A 23,620-nucleotide genomic window follows, 5' to 3' on the forward strand; every position below is an offset into this window, starting at 1 on the left:
TCTTAAAATATAACTATAACTATAAGTATAATAAAAAATGAAGCACATGTTCTATAAAGTGATATTCTGTACCCAGTATATGTGTTTGAGGTGTAGAAAGTATGACATGTAAAGCTTGACCTGTGTCATGGGCTCAAGTCCCTGTGTTCCTGGAATGTTGTAGAGCTGTGCAGTGGGGACTGAACCCGACAGTGCCAAGACATCATGTCAAGACTGCACGCCAGGAAACTACAGAGGGGCCTCCGATACATCCTGCAAGACTTGTCCTAAAGGTATGAACATGCCTGGATATAACTGGAATATTGGTCAAAACAGCTCACTCCACTCCGCTCCGCTCCACTCCACTCCACTCCACTCCACTCCACTCCACTCCACTCCACTCCACTCCGCTCCACATTTAGGGGCTAAAACAAGGACTGGTCGGCTTTGAGTCAGTATACAGAGTGGGGTATTCATGTTAAACTGCAGCATGGTATCTCAGTGAGCTAGCACTATAAATCGGCATCAGTCCGGACTAGTACAAGCATGCACGTTGCTATATTAGTGCAGTAATCTTGGACTTGACGTTAAACCCCATGTCATGTCACCTCACCTCACCTCACTCACTCTGGGGCACGGGTGGCCCAGTCGTCTGAGGCGCCGCGATTCGCTGTGCAGAGTTGCGTCCCTTGGGCATGCCAGAAACCTATGATTGTGGGTTCGAATCCTGGTTCGCCCCTATTATGTTTCTAGGTTTATCAGCACCATACCCGTGCTCGTGGGTTTCACAGAAGTGGTAAACGTCTGAGACCTGCATCACTTCGTTCTTTCCTCCCACATTAAGCTGACACGCCGCGATATAACTGGAATACTGTTAAAAGCGGCGTTAAGCCCCACTCACTCACTCACTCACTCACTCACTCACTCACTCACTCACTCACTAACATCAAAGCTTAAAGCACTCTGACTCACTCAAGATACGTGCAGTGGAGCAAGTTAGGCTTGCTAATCTAAATGCACAACTAGGATTATGGGCCCAAGTTAAGAACAGACCTTGCAATTTTGATGGAGTGTTGGGTGTATTAATCAATAATAGATATTTGCTATGTAATTTATTTTTAATCATTGACAGGTGGGTTAAACCCTTCAAATACAGTACAAGGGGTATATGGACACATTGGTCCTCCCTGCTCTGGATTCAGATATCTTGTCTAGTTTGTCATTGACTACAGGGATATGTTTTCTAAAGACAAGTTCTCTTTTTTTGCAAGATCAATTTTCTAGGCGCCCGCATGACAAATGTACTACAATGACATCCCAAGTATTGATAAGTTAGGTGACTTCCAGGAAAAATTCTGACGAATATTGACACTGTCCTGTGTTGACTTGTCCTTCTGCTCCATCAGCAACCGTGATATGTTATCAGTATTGTCACCTACGGTATTAACAGACGTTATGTGTACGTCATACTGATTTGATGGAAACTGTGCAAGATTTGTCATTTCCTGATAAAGTGCAAAAACATATCGGAATGATTCACCCGAGAACGTAATAATTTCTTTATCATCCACATTTTAAAGTTGTGTGTGGTGTCAAAACGTAGTGTCTTCTATTCAAAGAACTGTAAAGGAACAAACATAACTAACAGTGACAGGTTGACATCATTATCAGTTATGCTATTCCATAAATATGTTATAATTTGCTTCATGGGTATTTTTATTATGTTTCCTATTTTGAATCATATGGATAATTAAACTCATTTCATCCTGACCATATCCTTCTTTATCCAGTGTATTATATGTACTACACAAAACAAGCTAAGAACACCCACATTTGGATGGGTGTCTATGACAATACCCAGCAACCATGATACATTATAAAAAGATTGGGTGTTCTTAACTTGTTTTGTGTAGTATCTCCACTCTATTATGATAAATCTTCTGGACCCAACGGCCACCAAAGCTTTGTTGTGGGTATAACATCACTATCCTCCATGTGTTTTTTTGCCAAAGAGCATCTGTTCCTATAGTGAAATTGTACTATTTTTCTCAAGGATAATTATTCCCATGGAAATGTTTTTCTGGATCATATTTCCATGATACATTTACACTGGCAGCATTTGTTCTGAATGGAACTGATCATTGCTGACATTTTCACTAATTTAGCACAGAATTTAGTGCACTTGTCAGGTTGAAATCAACAGCCAATCAAAATCACTTGTTCTTTCTTTTTAGGGAGCAAATGTCCTAGTGCGAAACTTTCTGCACCCATCACCTGCCCATCGGGAGAGTACCAGACAAGCACTGGTCAGACTTCCTGTCAGGACTGCCCAGCAGGAAGTGAATGCTCCGATACAACAAAGGCTACTCAGTGTCCAGCCGGGCAGTACGCTCCAGCCAAGTCCACCGCCTGCACTGCTTGTCCAACAGGTAAGTTACTGTCCTGTGATCATACAGACAACCAGGTTACTACAGCAGAATATGTATGACTCGAACCTGTTTGGAAGTCATGGAAGGTGATGGTATATTCGGGGCTTGGTTTCACAAAGTGATCGTAGTACAAGGACAGTCATAAGTCTTTGTTAAAGGAACACTGACACACTTTCTCATCAGTGATGCAGTGAGTATGTTCAGAGACTGGGCTACTGTCTGTTCGGAAATTCCTCCACACATTTCTGAGCGCTGGTTCAACACACGCTTTATTTGGATTTCTACATTACAATGAGCACTCCTTAATCCTTCAAGTTATATGTGCAATCTTTGCTCTGACTTGCACTAGTATCACAAAAGCAAGCATCACTCGTTATTTATTCATGTTTACAACTGTATAGTGTTTGGAACACCCATGGTGTGCAATGTTCGAAAACGAAAAACCAGTCAGTAAAAGGCTGTCAAATAATGGCTGAAACCCAGCTTCCTTGAAAGTAAATACACTACAATAGTCTTTGCTCTGCAATGGTTTTGTGAAATGGGTACCTGATTATCTGGACTTTTGTTTGGATAGAGAGAAATTCTGTTAGCTGAAAGAGGTGTTTTTTTATATATATGTGTCAGTGGTTTGGTTGTGGCATTCATTGTTGAAGCAGTTCTGGGTTTATTAATGTTATTGTCAAAGTTGATTACATTGTCATGGTTGAGTGGTTTGCGCTGTTTGTTGGGTTTGTTGAGCCAAATTCTTCTAAAAATTAGATATATTTGTTAATTTGGAAAATTGAGCTCACCATGTTTTGTAGTAGTTGAATGTGATAGAATTATTAGCTTAATTTGTTTGTGTTAAAACTAATTTTGTACAGTGGGTTGGCTTATGAATTAGTGGAGCTTGTGTGCTTGCTCCAGTATTACAAATAGACAGCCATTGCTAATACCAAAAGGATCCTAATGTACATGTATAAGAAGTTGATATGAGTTTTGAATTTAAGGCAAGCACTGATTGGTTATTTAGGTAAATACAGCAGCTCTGCAGGATCATCGTCTTGTACGGCATGTGTTGCGGGGGATGACTGTGACAAGAGGAACGTTGCACCGTCATCGTGCGCTGCCGGAACATACAACCCAGGAGGGAATGATGGATGTCTGGCTTGTAGTGAAGGTACATAGTGTGATACACATCGGGAGATTTGGGGAATGTGGCGCATGCCTTACTCAGAGCAGCATGTCTTTGTGATAGATAGCAGCATGTCTTTTGTTGGACTTTGGCGCCTGTAGGAATCCATGGGTAAACAAGTTCCCTACTTCATCTTCAGTTCATAAGAGGTAATTCACAATGGAGGGTAGATTGCAAGAATGGTGTCATTGTTATAAGGATTAGATTAGATCAGTCACTTATAAAACAAAATGCACAATAAAATAATACACCAAAAATAAACATTTGATTCCAAAAAGCAGTTGGAATACATCAACGATAAAATAAATGCCCATTGCATGCAAAAAATGAAATTCTGGTAACAGTAACTGCCTATTGTTAAGGATTTGAATGTTTTATAAGTCATGTTGCTGATTGGATGTGTTATACACCAAAAAACCCTCTGCGCACAGAAAATAAATATCACATCAATATGAATCTATTGCACATACTGTCAGGAAAATATGCCCAAACTGTGTAATAGTAATGTTGTGTCAATAGGGACTTTTATTTTTATCGTTATTTAGTTTGCATATTTTTTTGCCTCTAATTCAATGTAGGTGATATCCAAAAAAGAAGACGAATTATCAGCTTCCAGATTAATTCTACAAATGAATGAAAACAAACTTGCGGGTCACACCATCACATAATTATGATTGTGAAACAATACTGAGAGATCACTGATTGTTGTTTTTGGTTAGAATAAAGATTTTCATTTGTATAATTCACCTTTTCGTACAAGCAGTGGTGATAAATCTTGTTGTATTCATTTAATATAAGTTTGGAAAGTCATGTTTGTTTGTTAATTTTTTTAAATATATAAGATCTAGTGAATGATATGAGTAGTTTGAGACTTGTGCATGGCAAACAATAGGTTCTCTAATGCCATGTTTCTATACAATGAAGAACCTAAATATTATCAGTTGTAGCTAAGGACCCTTGCATATATTTCCTAGAACAGAATAATAAGTCTCCAATACCCTTAGGTGGTGCCTGATATGGGAATCAGGGGTGGTTGGGTAGCCTAAAGGTTATAGCGGTTGCTTGTCATGACCAGATTTGATTCCCAACATGGGAACAAGCCCAGTTTGGGGGTACCCCACATGCCTTTGCTGAATATTGTTAAGCAGCCTAAACAATCCTCATATTTGTAGTTGGTTGACTCACTTACACACTCTGGCACTATAGGGACCTACAGTCTTGCTGGGGCCGATAGTTGCATGTCATGTGACCCGGGCTATGACTGTGTCAGTCGCAGCTCCGCCCCGACTCAGTGTGGGATAGGAACCTACAACCCTGGCGGGAACACTGGGTGCCTGCCGTGTGGGGAAGGTAGCACTTGACAACCTACACATGTACTCCATAACACTGTTGTTTCATTGTTTAATATTTATAACCATTTTGATAATTTTGTGTTCCATTGTATCCCCTTGTTTACCGGAAATACTTGTCTGCTTTTAAGAATACCGTGATTTTTATGGCTGACATGTTTTTGTTTTTTTGTTTTCTAACATTTTTATGCCTGTTTTGGTGTTGCTATTGTGTGCGTCTTACATTTAGCAATATTTGAAAGGCTTCATAACCCATACTTTACATTGTAGGCTTTGGTCATGGCTAGTTTTATTGGTTAAGTTTGTTTTACATTTTGTTTTACCTACACTTTTTTCATGTTCTTTGAAGATTATGTTTGTTTTTATTTGCATAACATTTTTATGCCTTTTCAATATATACTTTTGTTTTTTAATGAAACTGTAAAATATTGAAAAATACAATAATCTTGGTTAATGGAGGAAATAGTTGTTTGAGATAATGGTGAAAATGTTTGAAGTTTTCCTTTTATCATTAAAAGAATGAAGATGGTTGCAAATATTGTGTGAAAGTGTAAAAAACAAAGAAGAGCTTAAAATACTGATTACATATGTACATCTGTATACAAGCATAATAGAGGTACCTACAGTTAAACAATGATTGAATTGAGGACTTTGTCATGCGTGCCAGGTACCTACAGTTAAACAATGATTGACTTAATAACCTCATCATGTGTGCCAGGTACCTGCAGGTAAAAAATGATTGACTTAATAACCTCATCATGTGTGCCAGGTACCTGCAGGTAAACAATGATTGACTTAATAACCTCTTGTGTGCCAGGTACCTGCAGGTAAACAATGATTGACTTAATAACCTCATCATGTGTGCCAGGTACCTGCAAGTAAACAATGATTGACTTAATAACCTCATCATGTGTGCCAGGTACCTGCAAGTAAACAATGATTGACTTAATAACCTCATCATGTGTGCCAGGTACCTGCAGGTAAACAATGATTGACCTAATAACCTCATCATGTGTGCCATGTACCTGCAAGTAAACAATGATTGACTTAATAACCTCATCATGTGTGCCAGGTACCTGCAGGTAAACAATGATTGACTTAATAACCTTGTCATGTGTGCCAGGTACCTACTGGTAAACAATGATTGACTTAATAACCTTGTCATGTGTCCCAGGTACCTACTGGTAAACAATGATTGACTATGTGTGCCAGGTACCTACTGGTAAACGATGAATGACTTAATAACCTCATCATGTGTGCCAGGTACCTACTGGTAAACAATGATTGACTTAATAACCTCATCATGTGTGCCAGGTACCTGCAGGTAAACAATGATGACTTAATAACCTCATCATATGTGCCAGGTACCTGCAGGTAAACAATGATTGACTTAATAACCTCATCATGTGTGCCATGTACCTGCAAGTAAACAATGATTGACTTAATAACCTCATCATGTGTGCCAGGTACCTGCAGGTAAACAATGATTGACTTAATAACCTTGTCATGTGTGCCAGGTACCTACTGGTAAACAATGATTGACTTAATAACCTTGTCATGTGTCCCAGGTACCTACTGGTAAACAATGATTGACTTAATAACCTCGTCATGTCTGCCAGGTACATACAGTCTAGCTGGCGCAAGCACCTGCACATCATGTGACCCAGGCTACGATTGTCTGGATCGTAACTCCGCCCCCTCCCAGTGTGCAGCAGGGACCTATAACCCTGGTGGCAACACTGGATGTCTCACGTGTCCAGAAGGTACTGAAGCTCACTCGACAGACTCACCATCTTGAGTATCTGTTTCTCAAATAACATTCAGATTTTCTGGAACAGTGTGTATCTTGATACTCATAATATTATCATGTCTCAGAAGAGGACTCAAATTGTCTTTTCTCTTGGTTAATTCTAATTCTGTGTGGATATCAGCATCTTTGAACAAAAGACATCCTTCAGTTCCTCTATTCTGACATAACTCACTAATGAGATTTTTTTTATTATTTACATCTGAAGTCATGTTTCAGCTTATCATGCAGATGTTTTCTTTTGGTCCATAATCAAACTAGATCTCTGTATGTTTTCTTCAAAGACATTGGGCCTCACAACAAGACATTATCTCCAGAGATAACTCACTATTTCTCCTGTGTTCTGTACATTTCTTTAAGGACTTTGAGCCTCACAAGACATTATCTCCTGAGATAACTCACTAATTCTCCTGTGCTGTTTGTTTCTTCAAGGACATATAGCCTCACAACAAGACATTATCTCCTGAGATAACTCACTAATTCTCCTGTGCCCTGTATGTTTCTTTATGGACATTAAGCATCACAGAAGGACATTACCTACTCTGACATAAGCGTCTTCTAATCACCACATTGAAGTACCAGTTCACATCATGGGATATATGGATGTCCCAACTTCTCTCCAAGCTCGACAGCATTATGTCGACCATCCTGCCTGTCACTGTTCTATCTTTTTCAGTTTTATTCAGGTCTAGTTAAACGAGATCATTTCTGTGTGTCCATCCTTCAATCTGGAAAATGTTGTCCTTAAAAAAACAATTGTGTCTAAAAATATTATGTGTGTTGAGAAGTGCATTGCCCAAATTGTTTTGGGGTTCTGATTTGTAAGATTGATTTATCAACCTTTTATTTTCAGCATGTGATAAATAGCAATATATTAACTTGTGATTATCCTGTCAGGTCAATACAGTCTGGCAGGGGCGAGTTCATGTACTTCCTGTGTGGCTGGCGATGACTGCATCAACAGAAACGCCGCCCCCTCCCCCTGTGCGGCAGGGACCTACAATCCCGGGGGTAATCCTGGCTGCCTGGCATGCAGTGAAGGTATTGTACTACACTACTGCTTCCACCCTGGTATGGGATCTGGGGGGCAAACACCTGTCTTCTGTCTGCGGTGCCTGGTGCAGCAGCACTAAGCCATTCTCACACTCTCTGTTGGGTTCAGGCACTTTGGGGAAGGTTATTGCTGAGTCTCTAGATGCTCTTGTGATCTATTTCCCCACGATTTCTCTAAATAACACCAGCTGTGAAGTCTCCATGCTATCTTCCACCAGTTGTGCAACTCAGTCACTGTTAGGTTCAGTCCCTTTGGGGAAGGTTATTGCTGAGTCTCTAGATGCTCTTGTGATCTATTTCCCCACGATTTCTCTAAATAACACCAGCTGTGAAGTCTCCATGCTATCTTCCACCAGTTGTGCAACTCAGTCACTGTTAGGTTCAGTCCCTTTGGGGAAGGTTATTGCTGAGTCTCTAGATGCTCTTGTGATCTATTTCCCCACGATTTCTCTAAATAACACCAGCTGTGAAGTCTCCACACTATCTTCCACCAGTTGTGCAACTCACTCACTGTTGGGTTCAGTCTCTTTGGGGAAGGTTATTGCTGAGTCTCTAGATGCTCTTGTGATCTATTTCTCCACGATTTCTCTACATAACACCAGCTGTGAAGTCTCCACACTATCTTCCACCAGTTGTGCAACTCACTGTTGGGTTCAGGCTCTTTGGGGAAGGTTATTTCTGAGTCTTCCATCTCTACAGGCACTGTGTGTCTCCAATGTTTCACTATACAACACCAACTCGGATGTCTTGTTACTGTCTACAGCCGTCTGTGTACCTCACTTTCTGCAGGGCTCTTGGAAAAAGGTTAATTCTGCTTCTAATGATCTGTACTGATCCTGCCAGCTCTAGGCCCTCTGATCATCTATTTCCCCAAGGCTCTATGTAACACCAACTGTGATAGTTTCCACTATGTCTTCCACTGGCTTCACTTTTGTGTCAGGAATGAGATTTCAAAATCCCAATATCTTAAAACTCACCTAGTGTGAATCACTTCGTTGGATACCAATAATTTCAGCTATGCTATATGACACCCTGTAATAATCTAGTATATTTCAGTTTTACAGGTGACAAGTGTCATATATTTCACTGTCAGATTATTGTCCTTATTTTTCATCCCAGTTCGCCCCAGTTATGTTTCTAGGTTTGTCAGCACCATACCCGTGCTCGTGGGTTTCACCGAAGTGGTAAATGTCTGAAACCTGCATCACTTCAGGCTTTCCTCCCACATTAAGCTGACACGCCGCGATATGACTGGAATACTGTTAAAAGCGGCATTAAACCCAACTCACTCACTCACTCCTTATTTTTCCTTTGTCCACATCATATCAGCACATGTCGGCACCTGCAACTTGACAGCTGTATTGTGTCTCAGCAACTTCTTTCAACGGAGCTGTTTTTTAACCTATTCTCAATTTCAGCTTTTATAAATACATTCCTAATAATAAATTCATAATCATAATCTTTCGTTTTCAGTAAAACTGTTCCAGTCCCCAATGCACATCAGGCCCAAAATATCTTACCCCATCCTGATTTATGCTAGGCACAAAAATAAATGCTGCATATTATAAAGTCATATGCACAGTTTCTTTTGGTTCCTAGTATATAATATTCAAGTACAAAATAGCTGAAAGACATTGATTCATCAAGAAAGTAGATAATACCTTGGACCACTTTGATTGTTCACCCTAGGTACCTACAGTTCAGCAGGAGTGGGGTCGTGCACAACATGTGACCCAGGCTACGACTGTGCCGTCCGTGACGCCGCCCCCAGCCAGTGTGCAGCAGGGACCTACAACCCCGGGGGCAACACTGGCTGTCTCACCTGCCCTGAAGGTACACTGACACACATTACCTCGGTGTTCTACACCTGCTTCCTTCTACCAGTTCTTCTACCTATAAAATAGTGTCTGGTCAGGGGTTATCAAACGGAATATGATGTTTTCATTCAGTCACTAAACATCCCAAGTACACTACAAACAAATTGAGAATTAAGGGCTGGTGGGGTATTCCAGTGGTTGGAGCGCAGTCTCGTCATGCAGGTTTACCATGAATACAGTGTATGAAACCCATTTATGATGCACACCTGTTGTCAGGGGGATGGAATACTGCTAAACTTCTCATCACACCAGTCTCAGCCACTGACACTAAATGACTCAGGTCATATTCAGTTTATACAGATTGGACGTAATTGGTGTCTTTTAGTTGATGCCAATATCTCCGATATCTTGTGTCCCTGAAAGCACATCTGTCCTTTGTTCTTTGAGGTCCTCCTTTCCTTACCTATAGACTGTTTCACAACATACTCGTACTATGAAGCTGGATATTTATATGCAGTGAAACCTTGAACTCCTTTAACGTCATTGTTAATCGCAAGCTCAGAAGTGCACACAGTTTAACCAGGGCTTTTAAATCATTCATTCTTGAACGAACCCATCCAAGCTGACGTTCAGTTCTCAAGTAAGCTTTTTGATACCGACAATCCTTTTGGCTATCCACTTCCCAAACCACAGAAAACATGACATAATGTCAGTGGTCCAGAGGAACAACGTTTCACTGTGCAATCTTTTTCCAGTATCATCAATATGTCATATTTTATAAATTAATTAATTATTATGCTTTATTGACTAAGGATCATACTGCTGGCATTGGTTTATTTTACATAGATGTGAAACACAAAAAATAATCCTTTGAAGGTATGCTTATAATTACAATAAAGGTTTATGAGTTGTATCAATTTGCTGATTAACATATTGCTTTTCTCTAGACGTGTTCAACAACAAAAACATACCATACTTCTCTGTGAAATTCTGTTATCAATTGTTAGAAGTCATTCATTCATATTCATGTGTTCTTTTCATGTATCCACAATTTCAGAATATATATTTATATAATCCCATCTTCGCTGCTTGTTCACTCACTTAGGTTACTATAGCAACTCAGGAGCCAGTAACTGTACAATCTGCCCTCCTGGCAAGGACTGCAGCAATCCTGCAGCAACACCTTCAGATTGTCCTGCGGGGACGTACAGCAGGGAGGGGGATGTAGCATGCACAAACTGTGGAGCAGGAAACTACAGCGACACTGGATCAAGCTCCTGCACTCCCTGCCCTGAAGGCAAGGACTGCACTGATCCTGCTCTCCCCTTGGCATCTCTGCCCGACTGTCCAGCAGGAACGTACAGCAGACAAGGGGACATGGGGTGCTTCCACTGCAACTCGGGACATTACAGTGCTGCTGGAGCTGCTGTGTGTATTATCTGTCCTGCTGGGAAGAACTGTACCAGCGTTGTTGGATCAGCCCCTGTTGATTGTGCCGAGGGTTACTTTAGTAATGAAGGAGATGTGACCTGCTCGCCCTGTGAGGCTGGCTACTACAGTTCTGCAGGATCTGGAAGCTGCAGCATCTGTTCTGGAGGTCAGGGTTGTTCTGGTAACACTGTGATTACATGCACTGCAGGCACATACAGCAAAGAGGGTGAACCTACCTGTAAGAATTGCCTCTCAGGGTATTACAGTAAGACTGGAGCAGCCCAGTGCACAATCTGTCCAGCAGGAAAGGATTGCACAGACCCAGCTGTCTCTGGCAGCAGTCCACCTGACTGTCCAGCAGGTTCATTCAGCCAAGAAGGAGATTCAGGATGTACATCATGTCCGGCAAGTGACTACAGCACTCCTGGTTCTAGTTCCTGCACAATATGTCCTTCAGGTAAAAGCTGCTCAGGAAACACACTTGCCGACTGTGACGCAGGAACCTACAGCAAGGAAGGAGAAGTAAACTGCACAACTTGTTTACTTGGGTATTACAGTAAGACTGGAGCACCCCAGTGCACAGTATGTCCCGCAGGAAAGGATTGCACAGACCCAGCTGTCTCAGGGATCAGTCCACCAGACTGTCCAGCAGGTTCATTCAGCCAAGAAGGAGACGCCGGCTGCACATCGTGTGGACCAAGTCACTACAGCTCAGCAGGAGCTAGCGTGTGTATCATCTGTCCAGCTGGTCAAAGTTGCAGTGGAACTGTTGTGACTGATTGTGTGGCAGGGACATACAGCAAGGAAGGGGAGTCCAATTGTACCACCTGCCTGTCAGGATATTACAGCAAGGCTGCAGCAGCCCAGTGCACAGTATGTCCAGCAGGAAAGGATTGCACAGACCCAGCTGTCTTAGGGATCAATCCACCCGACTGTCCAGCAGGTACATTCAGCCAAGAAGGAGATGCCGGCTGTACATCATGTCCAGCAAGTGACTACAGCACTCCAGGTTCTAGTTCCTGCACAATATGTCCTTCAGGTAAAAGCTGCTCAGGAAACACACTTGCCGACTGTGACGCAGGAACCTACAGCAAGGAAGGAGAAGTAAACTGCACAACTTGTTTACTTGGGTATTACAGTAAGACTGGAGCAGGCCAGTGCACAGTATGTCCCGCAGGAAAGGATTGCACAGACCCAGCTGTCTCCGGGATCAGTCCACCAGACTGTCCAGCAGGTTCATTCAGCCAAGAAGGAGACGCCGGCTGCACATCGTGTGGACCAAGTCACTACAGCTCGGCAGGAGCTAGCGTGTGTATCATCTGTCCAGCTGGTCAAAGTTGCAGTGGAATTGTTGTGACTGATTGTGTGGCAGGGACATACAGCAAGGAAGGGGAGTCCAATTGTACCACCTGCCTGTCAGGATATTACAGCAAGGCTGCAGCAGCCCAGTGCACAATCTGTCCAGCAGGAAAGAATTGTTCTGACCCAGCTGTCTTAGGGATCAATCCACCAGACTGTGTGGCAGGAACCTTCAGTGAAGAAGGGGATGCAGGCTGTACATCATGTTCATCAGGATATTACAGTGCTGCAGGAGCCACTGTTTGCATCATCTGTCCATCTGGCCAAAGCTGTTCTGGAAATACACTTGCAAACTGCCCAGCAGGAAAACACAGTCAAGAAGGAGAATCATCCTGCAGGAATTGCCTTTCAGGCCACTACAGCAAAGCTGCTGCTGGTATGTGTACAGTATGTCCAGCGGGCAAAGATTGTTCCAACCCAGCAGTGACAGGACCAGATCCACCAGACTGCCCTGCCGGAAGCTACAGCAAAGAAGGAGATGCCGGCTGCTCATCTTGTGGCTCAGACTCCTTCAGCCAACCAGGATCAGAAAACTGTACCTTGTGTCCAGCAGGGAAAGCGTGCAGTGGAGGGTCAGAAAGTGACTGTCTGGCGGGGACATATAGCCAGAATGGAGAAACCACCTGTAAGCCATGTCAGTCCGGGTACTACAGCACAGTTGCATCTTCCAGCTGCATCCTCTGCCCTGCAGGTCGGAACTGCAGCAGTCCAGCGGTTGTGTCACAGCCACCAGTATGTCCGGCAGGAACGTACAGCAGGGATGGGGATAACGGATGTAATACCTGTCAAGCAGGGTATCATAGTGATGCTGAAGCCTCTATTTGTATCATATGCCCTGTTGGCAGAGATTGTTCAGATCCAGCCATGGCCACAGTTTCTTTGCCAACATGCACTGTGGGAACATTCAGTCGAGAAGGGGAAGCTGCATGCCAGCCTTGTGCACCTGGGTATTACAGCACGGCTGGTGCTGGGGCTTGTGTCATCTGTCCCGCAGGCAGCAACTGCACCGACATCAGCTCCATCACAACAACTCCACCAGATTGTGATGCAGGCTACTACAGCAACGAGGGAGACTCAGGATGTACAAACTGTCCTGCAGGTAGAGGATGCCCTCAGTACATACACGCATGATGCTCACAGCACTAGCACACCTCATGGCACAGAATAGCTTCTCATTCACTGCTTGCTTCTCTTTGTCAGCAACAGCGGCAAAGGGAGGCAATTAATGTTTAGTTCACTCACTCACTTGCATAATCATGTTTAGTTGTCACATAATTCACTGCACTGCACTGCATAGTGGAATAAGGTAATACAATGTTTGATGGTGATACTGGTAGCTTAGCTGCTTAGTGATCCTTGTGTGAGCTTTGTACAGCAGTAAGTACCTCGGATTTATTTTGTTGATAGATTGCTTTGCATGTTTTTGCAAACTGCTTGACTAAAGATGTCACATGTTCAGTCATAATGAAGAAGTAGAAATAGAAAGGATTTCTACTGAGGTACAGGTCACAATGAGTGTGAAAAGACTATTTAAAAAGGCTGTATTGTGGGAAATGCAAAGTTGGCTTACTGATATTGTCAAAGGGTAGAAAATGTAGATCCTTGTCCTGTTTCTTAATTGAAAGGGGTGATTAAAATGTTCATAAGCTCACTTTCATCTGCTGGCTATACCATTGTAAGAGAGTTGATCAGATGACCATAATAACGGCCATGCTTGGATAGAGCTTGGGTGGAGAACCACGGGGCAAGTTTAATCTGATGGTCATTGTGAAAGTGTGGATCAGATGGTCATTGTGAAAGTGTGGATCAGATGGTCATTGTGAAAGTGTGGATCAGATGGTCATTGTGAAAGTGTGGATCAGATGGTCATTGTGTGAGTGTGGATCAGATGGTCATTGTGTCATTGTGAGAGTCTGGATCAGATGGTCATTGTGTGAGTGTGGATCAGATGGTCATTGTGTGAGTGTGGATCAGATGGTCATTGTGTGAGTGCGGATCAGATGGTCATGGTGTGAGTGTGGATCAGATGGTCATTGTGTGAGTGTACATCAGATGGTCATGGTGTGAGTGTGGACCTGATGGTCATTGTGAAAGTGTGGACCTGATGGTCATTGTGAAAGTGTGGACCTGATGATCATTGTGAAAGTGTGGACCTGATGATCATTGTGAAAGTGTGGACCTGATGATCATTGTGAAAGTGTGGATCAGATGGTCATGGTGTGAGTGTGGATCAGATGATCATGGTGTGAGTGTGGATCAGATGGTCATGGTGTGAGTGTGGATCAGATGGTCATTGTCTGAGTGTGGATCAGTTGGTCATGGTGTGAGTGTGGATCAGATGGTCATGGTGTGAGTGTGGACCTGATGATCATGGTGTGAGTGTGGATCAGATGATCATTGTGAAAGTGTGGACCTGATGATCATTGTGAAAGTGTGGACCTGATGATCATTGTGAAAGTGTGGATCAGATGGTCATTGTGTGAGTGTGGATCAGATGATCATGGTGTGAGTGTGGATCAGATGGTCATGGTGTGAGTGTGGATCAGATGGTCATTGTGTGAGTGTGGATCAGATGGTCATGGTGTGAGTGTGGATCAGATGATCATGGTGTGAGTGTGGATCAGATGGTCATGGTGTGAGTGTGGATCAGATGGTCATGGTGTGAGTGTGGATCAGATGGTCATGGTGTGAGTGTGGATCAGATGGTCATGGTGTGAGTGTGGATCAGATGGTCATGGTGTGAGTGTGGATCAGATGGTCATGGTGTGAGCGTGGATCAGATGGTCATTGTGAGAGTGTGGATCAGATGGTCATGGTGTGAGTGTACATCAGATGGTCATTGTGTGAATGTACATCAGATGGTCATGGTGTGAGTGTGGATCAGATGGTCATGGTGTGAGTGTGGATCAGATGGTCATTGTGTGAATGTACATCAGATGGTCATGGTGTGAGTGTGGACCTGATGGTCATTGTGAAAGTGTGGACCTGATGATCATTGTGAAACTGTGGATCAGATGATCATTGTGAAAGTGTGGATCAGATGATCATTGTGAAAGTGTGGACCTGATGATCATTGTGAAAGTGTGGATCAGATGATCATGGTGTGAGTGTACATCAGATGGTCATTGTGTGAATGTACATCAGATGGTCATGGTGTGAGTGTGGATCAGATGGTCATGGTGTGAGTGTGGATCAGATGGTCATGGTGTGAGCGTGGATCAGATGGTCATTGTGAGAGTGTGGATCAGATGGTCATTGTGAGTGTACATCAGATGGTCATTGTGTGAATGTACATCAGATGGTCATGGTGTGAGTGTGGACCTGATGGTCATTGTGAAAGTGTGGACCTGATGATCATTGTGAAAGTGTGGATCAGATGATCATTGTGAAAGTGTGGATCAGATGATCATTGTGAAAGTGTGGACCTGATGATCATTGTGAAAGTGTGGATCAGATGATCATTGTGAAAGTGTGGACCTGATGATCATTGTGAAAGTGTGGATCAGATGATCATTGTGAAAGTGTGGACCTGATGGTCATTGTGAAAGTGTGGACCTGATGATCATTGTGAAAGTGTGGATCAGATGGTCATTGTGTGACTGTGGATCAGATGATCATGGTGTGAGTGTGGATCAGATGGTCATGGTGAAAGTGTGGCTCAGATGGTCATGGTGTGAGTGTGGATCAGATGGTCATGGTGAAAGTGTGGATCCGATGGTCATGGTGAGAGCGTGGATCAAATGGTCATGGTGTGAGTGTGGATCACATGGTCATGGTGTGAGTGTGGATCAGATGATCATGGAGAGAGTGTGGATCAGATGGTTATGGTGTGAGTGTGGATCAGATGATCATGGAGAGAGTGTGGATCAGATGGTCATGGTGTGAGTGTGGATCAGATGATCATGGAGAGAGTGTTGGCTAGAGATTGGTGGAGGAAAGATCATATCTAAAATTTGACCTTAACAACTATCCCCCTTGTTTAACAAATTATCATTTTCATGGACACCTAGTTTGCCTTACAAACCCATGCATCGTATTGCTGACTACATTATGAAAGTATGATGATGTTCGTTGCAGTGACAAATGTATGAATATTGCTGCTGATCGTAAAGAACCCCACTCACTCACTAAAGCATGTATGCATGTTGTGTTGAGACAAAATATACTTTGAATACATAATATTGACATAAGTAGTTAGTCTAATCTGCACATATGGTGACATCATGATGATCTTAACAAATTATATTGTTTTGTGTCACAATATGTATGTTAAATATTTTTTAACACATTTCTTTCAGCACTTTTGTTGTATAAGTTGCACTTTGTTTCAGAGACTTAATCCCACGAAAATAATATTGTTTTTGTCACATGTTTGATGCATATTTATTGAGCACTTTTTCAGTTTAATATCTCACCTTATGACTAAGGTTTAGTGATTTTCACTTATATTAGGAAGTCTTAATCATCTTTAATCCTAATAATGGTTCTATGTGTTCAGGTATTGCTGCAAAGTTTTATCAGAATGTTTTTTTTCATTTGTTGGATGCATGGATGACCAATAAATTAAATATACACTTAATTGTACTACGATGCGTGTTAACTCTTGATCGGGAGTTTCATTTTAGGTCAATACCTTTTATTTATTTTATTTTACATCGAGTGTGTATTTTTTATACTTGATTGTTCATGCTTTTGGTGATGTCATATTTATACAAGTTATGATGTTCTAGGTGTATTCTTGTATATCATCAGAAATAAAGTCACACCAGTCAAATTCAATTTGTCATGTATGAAGACATAATGTTTGAATATTTTAAGTTAGTTTTAACACAACTAGTTTTATCTAAATGTGCCGTGTTCTCACATACTCAGAATATGTTAAATTAATTGTTTAATTAAATTATTCTTTAATTTCGATTCAGTGATTTGATTTCAGAAGCTATTTTATGTTTTATGTTTGATTGTAAAACAGCACAAAGTCATTTACATCAGGATATTTACAGATTGAAGAAACATTAGGATTCGGCAAAAATGCCAACTTGGAATAGTGACACGTATTGTATGTTTTGCAGGTCACTATGCCAGCAGCCCAGGGTCATCGGCCTGCACGGAGTGTGCAGCGGGGTCATACTGTACCTCGACTACACAGACCCCATGTGACAAGGGCAAATACAGTGCAGCAGGTGGCGCCACTGCATGTCAGACATGCGCAGACGGACTTTACCAAACTGCCACAGGACAAACATCTTGCACAGACTGCCCAGCTGGTAATTACCATGTTGTCCATGAAATATTAAAAATATTACATCCATCTTAAGAGGTGGTGGGGTAGCCTAGTGGTTAAAGCGTTTGCTCATTATCATGTAGTCCTGGGTTTGAATCCCAACGTGGGTGAAGCTGATTCTTGCAGTTCTTGCCCTGATTTGTTATGTTTTGTGTTTAATGCAAACTGTTCAAGGCATCCCTGTAATGTAACTGTCAGTGTGATATGATTCACATGAAGTATGCATGCTTGGAAGGAAACACTATCAAGTACAGAAAGATTGGCACACAAAGTTAGTTATTTCCTCATCTGGAGGTACTTGGGGAATATTAGATGATGTGAGGCAGGGTGTTTTGTAGTGAAGCTGGAAGGGAATCAAATCTAATAATTTATGTATTATGGCCTTTTGGTTGACTGATCATGTTTGTCTGTTATACTACTCAACTTTTGATGATCAGATATGTCTCTATTTGAATATTCATGTACACTTGACAGTATGCAAATAACACAATGGCATGTTAACAATAGTGCAAGAACTGACACATCACAAAGTGCTCTGCTCCTGTGAGGGTATAAATGTTTGACGCATACATGCACCGCTGACCACCTTTTGTTCAGCAGCAAATCAGAACTGGAATATATGCAAGGAATGTGCTTTTTATGACTCAGTTATTGGTTCGATCCAAGACGCAGTGAATGTAATTCCTCTTCCTTGGTTAATACCACAGTTGTCCCTGTAGCTACATAAAGCTGGGAAAGTGACCTGCCAATATCATTAATCATTCCATAACGAAGGGGAAGAAACCACTCAAGATGAGGGTTTTATGAGATTATGAACTGAAGTGTTGACAGAGCTTATTGTTAGTTCTTTGTGGCTTGTTGACCGTGTCTCAAGTCTAAGTGTGCTCCTCAGGGTCAGCTGACCTCTGGAAATGGCTAGTTTGTTACCTATGTTATTGGGGCTTAGATAATAAGAACAGGGATAAACAGATGACTTACTGCTTTGTTTGTTTGTTGTTTAACATCAAACTTGGCAATATTCCAGCTATACAATGCAGATGTAAATAATTGATATGATGATTGATATTACAAACAACAATCCACACCATTTGGGGTAAAATGACACACAATCATCCATGTCACCGAGTCCATCGGATCCGCTTGGCTGCTTCTTACTATCCTCATGTGGTTATTTACCCGAATTTAGTGAATACCCGGTGGTCTGTAATATATTTAAGTACCGGTAGATAATGCACCGGGCTGAAAGGGGTGACATATTTGGGGGCATAATTTTTTCACTATTTTCCAGTATCATAGAAATTAGAAGGGAATAATTACACTTTGGAACTCAATTCTATGTTTGGTCATAAGTTTATTATTCTGATTTTAATTGGGACTAAATCTAAGAAAAAAAGGTATTAATTTTATCACTATTTCCTTGAGCTGCAATCATTGGAGAAGTTGTAGAAAATATTTCTATATACTCTACTGCAGAATTATGTTCAGCCCTAAATAGAGCATGCCAACCAGTTCCATTAAAATCAGATGTACTCCGATACAATAACTCTTTGCTTGAAGATCTCAAGACGCCACACTAGACGGTGAACCCTGCACGAAGTCAAAGGGAAGGATATGTCCTTGAGCCAATTCAACGTCTACCTTCTAATATGATTCAGTCAAATGATTTCTTTACCACCTAGATTCAAATATTTTGATCTTATCAAAAGAAAACTGCCCAATAACGCAATTGTACCCTCATTAGTACATTCTTTTGGGTGAAACACAATTGGGCTCATAAACAAATGGATGTATACATTATCCACAACAATATCATAGCGTGGTTGGGATTTTTCATTCGGAAGCGCCCAACCATATTTGTTTTTGAGAAATAGAAATCAGAAACATTTCTTTTTCTCATTTGCATGGCATATATCTATATCTCACATGTATGACATATATTTCTGTATGTTTCATGTATTTATGTTTTACGATCGCACACATGTGTATGCCATGTATTTCAGGTCACCGATGTGTGGACCCGACCGTGGCGGAAGTGCCATGCCAGACAGGGCAATACCAGGACAGTACTGGCTCCAACTCTTGCAAAACTGTAAGACATCGTTCACATAGCTTTTTTAACAAAGGGATATTTAATAAACTTAGAAATATTAAGTGTCATTTCGGGAAATGCATAAAAATGTGCATGCTTTTATACATTTCCCCCCAAAAAATATGAAAACTAACATATTGAAATTATTATGAGGTTTACCGGCATGTGCTTAAGATGTTATAAAATTAAACAACAAACAAACAACTATAGTTAATTGCTGTATTAGTATCAGCTGTTCACGCCAGTCTGTGTTAGTGTCCTAGTTAGCAGTTGTTGGTATACTCACCATCACTTTCACGAGAGGATGTCATCCAAGACTGGGTCCACGTATTGAGTGAAGTCATTCTAAACTTGATGATGTCCTGGTCGGGGGTGAAATCTTACCAGACTGTGCCTGACTGAGGCTTGAAGCTTTGTGTCAAAGACTGGCATTGTGGCATTTCAATTAGACCTGTTCCTTTCACATGTTCTCAAATCAAGATTCATCAGCTCCCATAAATATGAATTCTGCTTAATTACTTGGTATGACCTTGTGAACAACACAATGAGTGATTGTGGAGATGGTTGATAAGGAATGAAAAGAAAACATACAATGTTAAAGCTACACAACCCACTAGGATGAATATTAATGAATACAAAACAAAATTAGCTAAACAGAACCCTTTTCACCTTACTGTCTATTTTCTGATAATGATATAACTAAATAAAAAATGGCTACTGGTAAAATGATAATTGGGAATGACATTCATCTACCTATTCCTAAGGCCCTTAGGCCAATATCTTTTAAGTTTTTGGATTGCAGAATCACCAACTTTAATGAACTGAATTATTTATTACCCGAACAAATTTCTATGGCACATACACAGAAATATTTCGTCGTTACACAGTATTTAAAAAGGCATCTACAACAGCAAAACAATGCTCCATTTGACATTCATATTCCCCAAATTGATCAGCTGTGCCCAATAATAATAGCCATAATGAATGTAAAGTTCTGATGACATAACCATGACATGACCATGACATGCAATCAGCCAGGCAACAGCCAGGCAACAGCCAGATACTGGATGCATTTAGTCAACTCTTTAGACAGGTATATCTATTTTACTCGGGACTGATTCTACCCCTGATCCCTCATGGGATCAAGAGCACACTCACTAGAGCTTTATTTGTTTCTTGTTCAACGCCGCACTCAGCAATATCCCAGCTATAGGATGGTGGTCAGCAATTAATAATCAAGTTTGGACTAGACAATCCAGTGATTGATATCATGAGCATCGATCAGTGCAATGGGGATATGATGACATGCATCAACCCGGTCAGCAAGCCTGACCATCTGACCCCGTTAGTCGCCTCTTACGATAAGCATGGGTTGCTGAAGGCCTATTCTACCCCAGATCTTTACGGGTCCAAGTCAGTGAGTAAGGCTGTCATAATGGTTGAGTATTTTGATCATGTTCCAGTGCCCCAATGGCTACTTCAATACCGCCACCGGCCAGACCAAGTGCGCCATCTGTCCAGCAGGCTACAAGTGTCCGGACTCCACCGTCAGCCCTGTTGCTTGCAGTAGCGGAGAGGTACATGCCGTCACTGGCTTTAGTAATGCAGAAAAACCATGTGTGTCTCAATGTTAAACATCATCATCAATGTTTGCATAGACTGATTCATCCGTGAATACGTATGGCCCATTTGTGTTATAGTCACTGTTTTTAACCAACAAATCAAGCCACAGCCTGAGTGTTTTGACCAATTTGATGACTCTACCTAATGCCAGATCATACACAGTGGCCAAAAAGTAAAAGCTGGGTCTCTGTTAGAAGCTAGTCTCTAATAGAGGCTGGGCCCATCATTTGATGAAATTAATGGCCCCTTGGACTTAAGGCATGTGATGATGACTTCCTGCACTTAATGATGACTGTTTCCGGTAAATGTATTCTTTGTTTTACTTAGATATAGGATTTGGTAAGGTAGTGAGTTGCCACTGTGCCACCATTAAACAGAATAGAAGCTGCCCTCAAATAGATGCTGGGTCAACGGCTTGTGCAAAATTCATAGATGCCCAGGTGTTTAAAAGAGGAAATATGGTATATACAAAACTGAAATTAAATGTCCAAAACAGTGGTACCTTTAATGTACTTCGTGCATGTTTAACACATGCTTAAGATTGTATATTGTTCACACTGGAATAATCTTGATATAAGACCTATTTAGTCATGATAAGTAATGATTGACAACAAAAGAGATCTGTGATAAATGGGTCCATGTGTTCTCAGGACTTTTTTCTTTGTATCAACATCATAGATCTCTTGGTGTTCAGAGTCACGTGCCTGTCAGACAGTCATTTATTCTGGTTTCCTTTATCAACGTCAACTTGTACTGTTGACTTGAATAAACTGGAGCTGTGTTGCAGAAAGGTGGACAACAAGGCCCTGGTGGATGAGCTGTGTTTCTGTTGACCAATATAATAGTCAGTTGACTGATATGATAGTTAGTTGACTGATGTCGTAGTTCAGTTGACTCAGTGGCAATGTGTAGAGCCTTGTATTCGTGCACAGCCAGCACAGTGAAACATGGTGTCAGACTGTTGAACATTGTGTATGTATTGTTTCTGTTTGGGCAGTTTTCGAACGAAGGGTCGACAGCATGTCAGTCTTGTCCCCCGGGTCAAGTGTGCGGAGGTACCGGAACACCTACATCATGTCAGGTGGGTTCTTGCTCTGTTTACATGTTTTTTCGTTATTTATCCAACGTTCCTAGATGGCTGATATTGGAAAAAGACTGAGATTTCATTTCTTAGAAATAGTCAGTTTATTTCCACCAGTAAATAAAGCAAAACAATGAATATTTTAACTTTTACTCTGGTGCTGATTAAATTGTTTAGCTTACCTGTCTGAAAGTCGAGTGAGCTTATATCATGGCCTGCTTCTCCGTCGTCCATTGTCTGTCGTCAGCAATGTCTGTAAACATTTACCTGAGAAACCACCGGACCAAGCTGAAACTTCACATTGCTTGTTCCTGCTAATGATGGCACCTGAATTTGTTCTAATGGTTTGAATCCTATTTGCAATATGGCCTCCTTGGCAGCCATATTGAAAAAGCTATTTATGGTCATTATGCTGTCATTATTGTTAAACAATGTAATGAAATTTGGTATATGTGTAGTTAGTAGTGAGGCTCAACACATGTATTCCTTTTCTTGCAGTATTTTACATTTGGGCTTGTATTTGACCTTTGCACTTTGGACCATGCTCCTAATTTTTCTCAAAGTGCACTGTAAACATCATCTCCTCAGAAAAATACTTGACAAATGAAGCTGAAATTTCATCTGCTTGTTCCTATCAATGATGACATCGGATTGTGTTCAAGAGGTTTCTAATCAGGGTTTCAATATGGCAGCTTTATTGAAATGAACAACACTGTTCTGCCATTTCTGCTCTAGATGTACTGTAATGCTCTTAAATTCTCTCAGATGCATGTATCTTTTCCGAGATGGCTGAGGATGCAGAATTTTGGCATGTCTGTTTCTCCTTATGATGACGTCATATTTTGTTCATATCATTAGGATTTTACTGCATGTTTTTGTAAAACAATTAAATTGTTCTATGGTATTTGAAAATGTCTTACTGGTATTTTCCCTATAGACTATTAGGTGGTGTTTTAGGCTTATAGTTGAAATTTTGTGTGAACTAAATGTCACTGCAACAATGGTAAAACATAGTACATTCATTTCTTTCCTTGTTTCTTTGTTTGTTGTTTAATGCTGCACTCAGCAATATTCCAGCTATATGATGGCAGTCTGTTGATAATTGAATCTGGACCTGACAATCCAGTGACTGACATCATGAGCAT

At 41.3% G+C, this 23,620-nt stretch overlaps 1 protein-coding gene across 1 annotated transcript in view; it reads left to right on the plus strand.

Moving 5' to 3' along the window:
* LOC139479285 (uncharacterized) overlaps window positions 1–23,620 on the plus strand; it is a 142,091-nt gene that overhangs the window by 18,971 nt on the left and 99,500 nt on the right. The window contains exons 4-14 of the mRNA XM_071262151.1: window positions 164–272; window positions 2,214–2,408; window positions 3,421–3,567; window positions 6,551–6,694; window positions 7,636–7,779; window positions 9,481–9,624; window positions 10,714–13,497; window positions 17,471–17,665; window positions 19,683–19,771; window positions 21,235–21,348; window positions 22,392–22,475. Coding sequence (XP_071118252.1) covers window positions 164–272; window positions 2,214–2,408; window positions 3,421–3,567; window positions 6,551–6,694; window positions 7,636–7,779; window positions 9,481–9,624; window positions 10,714–13,497; window positions 17,471–17,665; window positions 19,683–19,771; window positions 21,235–21,348; window positions 22,392–22,475 — 4,149 coding nt within the window. The remainder of the gene's footprint in view (window positions 1–163; window positions 273–2,213; window positions 2,409–3,420; window positions 3,568–6,550; window positions 6,695–7,635; window positions 7,780–9,480; window positions 9,625–10,713; window positions 13,498–17,470; window positions 17,666–19,682; window positions 19,772–21,234; window positions 21,349–22,391; window positions 22,476–23,620) is intronic.

The sequence above is a fragment of the Haliotis cracherodii genome, unplaced genomic scaffold (assembly GCF_022045235.1).
Source record: "Haliotis cracherodii isolate W230 unplaced genomic scaffold, xgHalCrac1.p SCAF_1, whole genome shotgun sequence".
Classification (NCBI taxonomy): domain Eukaryota; kingdom Metazoa; phylum Mollusca; class Gastropoda; order Lepetellida; family Haliotidae; genus Haliotis; species Haliotis cracherodii.